Source organism: Myotis lucifugus, unplaced genomic scaffold (assembly GCF_000147115.1).
Source record: "Myotis lucifugus unplaced genomic scaffold, Myoluc2.0 scaffold_40, whole genome shotgun sequence".
NCBI lineage: Eukaryota > Metazoa > Chordata > Mammalia > Chiroptera > Vespertilionidae > Myotis > Myotis lucifugus.
The window spans coordinates 62,839-68,626 of NW_005871088.1; the positions used below are offsets into that span (position 1 = coordinate 62,839).

Sequence of the window (5,788 nt, forward strand, 5' to 3'; positions counted from 1 at the left end):
TCAGGTCCCCTGGCACTGGGCAGGGGGCATGGCCTCAAGTCCCAGGCCTGGCAGGGGGCACAAGCTCAGTCCCTTGGCCAGCACCAGGGTGGGGGACACGCCCTTAAGTCCCTGGCCCAGTGCCAGGGTGGGGGACACGGCCTCAGGTCCCCTGGCCCTGGCACAGAGGCCCAAGGGTGTGATGACCATTTGCATATTAACTCTTTATTATATAGGATTATGCACCAATAACAGATAATGTGTGATTTTTGCAAGTTCAGGATTGCATTTTTTTCTGAACTATTTTCATTTAACATATGAGCTTTCTTCTTTTTAAAATAATTTTAAATACATGTCATTGGATGCATAAAAGAAGTACTGTTGAATATTTAATGTTTACATTTTTCCTTATTATAAATAATGATTCGATGGAATTCTTCTATTTGTCTCTGTGTGAATGTTTATTTCCTCAAGATAGATTCCAAAAGGTCGAATTACTGAGTTAAACATTTATGTTTCTGCTCAGCCAGTGTGGTTCAGTGGTTGAGCATTGACCCATGAACCAGGAGGTCATGGTTCCAATCCCAGTTAGGGCACATGCACAGGTTGCGAACTTAATCCCCAATAGGGGGCATGCAGGAGGCAGATGATCAATGATTCTCATTATTGATGTTTCTATCCCTCTCTCCCTCTCCTTTCCTCACTCTAAAATCAATAAAAACATATTTAAAAAGAAAGTAAATAATCAATGTGAAATTCCCAAACTCATGGAAGAAGCTAGATATTCAAATACAAGAAGGTAACAGAACACCTAATTATCTCAACATAAAAAAAACTTCTCCACGACACATATTAAAGCTGTCAAAAGTTAATGACAAAGAAAGAATTCGAAAAAAACAGTAACCTATCAACAAAACCCCATCACATTATCATCAAAATTTTCCGTAGAAACCCTACAAAGCAGGACAGAATTGAATGATATATACAAAATATTGAAAGTGAGAAACCAAAAGCCGAGAAGAACATATCCAGCAAAGTTATCCTTTAACTCTGAAAAAGAAAAGAGGCTTTCCCTGGCAAACAAAAGCTGAGAGAATTTACCACCCCTTCCTTATAAGAAATGTTGAAAATATTTCTTCTACCTAAAACAAAAACACAATAGTATACAATACTGTAAGATGATGGACAGAAGAAGGAAATTACAACTCTACCTCAGAATAGGGTATTAAACAATTATAACACAAAGGTTAATGCAGAAAAGGCATTAAAAATAACTATAACTACTGAACATTGGTAATGAATGAACAACATAAAAATGGATCAATTGTGATAACAAAAGCATAAGAAAGGAGGAGGAAAAGGACTAAACTTGTATAGGTGAATGAAGATAGGATGCAAACAGAAAAAAAGAGGACTATTTTTAAAAATATTTTTTATTGATTTTAGAGAGAAAGGGTGAGGGAGAGAGAGATAGAAACATCAATTATGAGAGAGAGTCATTGATCAGCTGCTTCCTGCATGCCCCCTACTGGGGATTGAGCACACAACCTGGGCATGTGCCCTTGTCTAGAATCCAACCCAGGACCCGTCAGTCCACAGGCCAATGCTCTATCCACTCTATTAACTAGCTAGGGCAGAAAGAGGACTATTTTATCTATGAGACATTTTTTTACAGACCGAATGGTAAACACAAAACAAAAATCCAGAACTGAGAATAAGAAACATTAAAAAAAAAAAGGAAAGGAAATGGAGGGAGGAAGAAAACATAGAAAACCACAAAACCAATATATCAGGCAGAAACATGAGGGAAAAGAAACAATGGAGATATACAGCAATCAGAAACAAAAGATAAAAGGGCTGTAGTAAGTCCTCATAGTGAGTGAGAATTATAAGAGTTAGAATTCTAATAAACTTCTACACATATGTATATGCATACTTTCCAATTTCCCCACCTGCCCACACACCAAGAACAAGCTGCCAAGCATTTACCGGCATGCCACAGCCACCAAGGGGTGGTCAGGCACCAGGAAAAAAACATCTTCCCAGTTTATTCCGTTTTTGTTAATCCTCACCCCAGGAAAAGCCATCTTCTCTATAGCAAGCCTAAAGGAGCAGGGAGAGGGGTCAGTGCTCCTGCATCCCATGAGAGCTGAGGAATGCAGCCACTCCCAGAACTGCAGGGAGTCCCGGAGGAGGTGTGAGGAGGAGGTGTGACAAATGCCCTTGCTGCTCACTCCTCCCACCCTCTGGTCTCCACTGGCTGAGCCCAACCGGCATCCCGGACAAAGGAGCTTCCTGAGTGGTGCCATCCACCTGGGCCAGCTCTGGGGCACAGAGCAGGGCTGGGTAAGGACAGTCACCAGGACAGCAGGTAGAAGGGGGGCCCAGAAGCAGCAGAGAGGAACCGAGACATGGCCTGCGACACCTCCTGGGCCTGAGATGTGAGGGGTGGGGCCTGGCACAGGAGCAGGAGCGTCAGCACCCCTGGTGCACACAGCTGGGGACACAGGGTCCCCCAGGCCCGGAGCACAGGGGAGGAAAGGGCACTCCAAGGTGAACTTGAGAGGAAGCAGTGTAGCCATCATCACAGGTCTGGACCTCCATAGCTCCTGTGATTCCAGGAGCTTCATGAGGGCTTTTGGGTTTGGATTGCTTTAAAAATTGTATCACAAAATCTTAGTTCACTGTCTCTGTCCTGTCCCTCAGCTGGGAGTACCTGTGAGACCCGAGTACCTCCTCCTGCCACACCTCTCCCAACAGCTAGCTGGATTCCCCATCAGTAAAGACGCTGTTTGCATGCTTGGTCACATCGGTCCTTGGCGCCCCGTTAAAAATAGTCACACCCACATAGATGGAGTCAAGGAGGCGCACTCTGCTATGGACTGAATGCTTGGGTCCTTCCCGCTCCCGGAAAACCCATGGATAGTGAAGCCCTGACCCCCAACAAGATGGTATTTGGAAACGGGGCCTTTGAGAGGTAATGGGGCGCAGATGAGGTCATGAAGGCGGGGCCTGCACGAGGGGATGAGTGCCCAGCCCTGAAGACACCCCTCAGGGCAAACCTCCCAATTTCGGGGGGACCCCTTTTCTTGGAGATCTCGGGCTTGCCCTGATGTTTCTGTTCAGTCTTTGGATTTACGTGGGGGAGGGTCAGGGGGTTGTCGGGGTGAGGCGGTACCCCTTATTGCCTGCCTGGAGCAGCACGGTTTGGAGAGCTGCTGTGGCGGCCGAGGAAGGGAAAGCCTACATTAATCTTTTGGGGTCTCCATGGACACGTGGGCCCTTTCGCCACCCGTCCTCAGGGGCAGTGAGTTTCTGGGTTGCCCCGAGGGAACTGGCTGCTTGTGGGACAGGAGCCCATCAGTACATTCTGAGAAATACTATTTAGTCTCAGATTCCTAAAAGTTTGAGGCTGGCAGAGGCTTTTAATATGGCCAGTTTCCCCCAGCGGGTCACCTGCCCCTCGCCATTTCCCGAGGGACACACAGTGTGCCCACAGGGACGTGGACCATGTCCTTCCCTCAGGGCATGGCTCTCCATGCCCGAGGCATGGTGTCCCTGCACGGCTCAGGCGGCCATGTCTTGACCCTGCTTTCCCTGCCACATTCTACCCACCTTTCTGCTCTCCTTCCTGTGGACTCACTCCGCCTCCAGGCATCCGGGCCTTTCATTCCAACCTGGCTCTTCCAGGATGGGCGGGGCCCGCTGACGCACGCACAGAGGGGCGGGGCTTCGTGAGGACGCCCAGCCGCTCCTCACGCAAGGTTTCCCTGCAGGGCCCTCACGCTCCTCACGCTCCTCATCCAGTGCCAGGAGCCACCTCCTCGCCCCCTGGGCAGACTGTGGACAGGAACCAATCCAGTGCCAGGAGCCACCTCCCTCCCGCCCCCCAGGTCTGTGTGCGCAGGCGCAACCTGAGGGGGCAGGGCTTCTTGGGAAGCCATTGTCTCAGTGTGAGTGAGAGGGGACTTCCGGTGTGTGGCGGGCAGCGCAGCCATGCAGGCTCCCAAGGAGGAGGAGGACGACGGCAGAGGCAGCATGGACGGTGGTGCTGGGTCACCCAATGTCCCAGGGGGCGCCGTGGGCCCTGGAGACCAGGACAGCACCAAAGAGGAAAGCCCTGCCGCCGAGGGAGCCCCCCAGGTTGAAGGGGCCTCACAGGTCGAGGGGACCTCGCAGGTCGAGGGGCCCCCCCTGGTCGAGGCGGCCTCGCAGGTCGAGGCGGCCTCACAGGAGTCGGGGCAGGCTGCAGTGGCCTCTACCTCCCACAGAGGTCCTGGACGCCGACTGTCGGAGTTGTATCTTTTCCAAGGCGCCCCCTCCCCCTCCCGTGGGAGGGAAGGGTGAGGGGATGGGCGGGAGGTGGGGGGGCTCAGGAGAACGGGCAGGATAGGCTTCGGGGGCTGCGGGTGGGGAGGCCTGAGGGGCTCATGGGACCGAGGTGGCTGGGGAAGCAGCTGTGGTGGCCTGGAGACCTGGGGCGTGGCCCGGAGACACGGCAAGTGGCTCACGAGGGGCTGCGGTCCAGAGTCCTTGAAGGGTCATCCTGGAGGGTCTTGGGGGGCCTGAGGGGGGGCCTGGGGCAGGACCGGCCTCTGGTGGGCCAGGGCGCCTGACCCACAAAGTCCGTGTGGATGGAGCCTTTACCTTAACTCCACCAGCGCCCTCACGGTGCCTTTCCTGACCTACGTGGATGCGGAGGTGGCCCGCAGATACCTGATGGCAGGGGCCGAAACCTACCACGGGAGGGTTCACTGGGACCTCAGAGTGGCTGACAGTGACCTGTTCATGTAAGTTCCAGAAGGGACGGGGAGGGAGTAGCAGCAGGAGGCGGGCGGGCGGGCGGGCGGGTCTCGGGCCCAGGGGCGCTCTGTTGGCGATGTGGGGACCCCAAGGATGGGGGTCTGAGGATGGCCGCGGGGCGCCGGGTCACTAGAGGGTCTGCCGCAGCCTGAGGACCTCTCTAATGGAGGAGTAGGTCTGATTGCCACCTGGGGGAGGGGTTGGAGTGAGGACGGCGCCGAGTTCTCGCCTCTAAAATGCTTTTCTTCTCCCTTCACTCTTAGCCGCTTAACTGCTGAAGACGCTGACCTCCTGCAAATTTCTACTGCTTCCTTGCTTCACCGGCTTTCCATCGTGGTGCAGACCATGCAGCATTTTGTGCCCCACTTTCGTCCTAAGAGTCAGTCCCAAAAGGGGAATTGAGGCCCCAGGAGTGTCCCGTCCTAGGAAGTACATCCTTCCCTGGGGCCATGGTTTTTGCAGTAGCTGCCCTTTTATTTGGGGGTGCCGGGTTTGTTGTTTGCCTACACTAGCCCTTGGGCACTCTCTGCCCTCTTGTTTGAGTAATGCTTAAATATTGCCTAAATCCGTAATAAAAGTGAGTTACTATTTTGTATCTGAGTTTCTTTTCAGCATCCAGCCTTTCTTGCCTTTGTCCTTGGGTTGGAGGGGAGGTTCTGGGGTTCAGATAGTCAAGTAGTACAGGCAATGGAAGACGGTTTAATGAATGAAAAGTACTTGGATCTTCTCATTCAACAGTTTGGAACACTTTTATAGTTTTAGAATTGTTGGTCTACATTAAATGTATAACAGTTGTTATGCACAAGTAAGATTTTTCCGTTAGCATTGATTTTTTTTCCCCCTGAAATTTTCTCATCTAATATCTGGGCCTTAGGTCTTATTGAATGGATGCATAGAAGATGCATCATAATGTCATTATTCAACACGTGAATTATTTTCATTTTCCCTATTACACATAGTGTATTAATGGGCTTATTGTATATAATCTCTGCATGAATGGTGGTTT

General features: G+C 51.2%; 1 protein-coding gene across 1 annotated transcript; it reads left to right on the top strand.

Annotated features, from left to right (window-relative positions):
• The first annotated feature begins 3,975 nt into the window (after positions 1-3,975).
• LOC102422665 (cancer/testis antigen 1) lies at positions 3,976-5,184 on the top strand. Its single transcript, XM_006087771.1, has 3 exons — positions 3,976-4,277; positions 4,641-4,769; positions 5,046-5,184. Exons 1-3 carry the CDS (start codon positions 3,976-3,978, stop codon positions 5,182-5,184), a joined length of 570 nt encoding a protein of 189 aa, XP_006087833.1.
• The last annotated feature ends 604 nt before the right edge of the window (positions 5,185-5,788 follow it).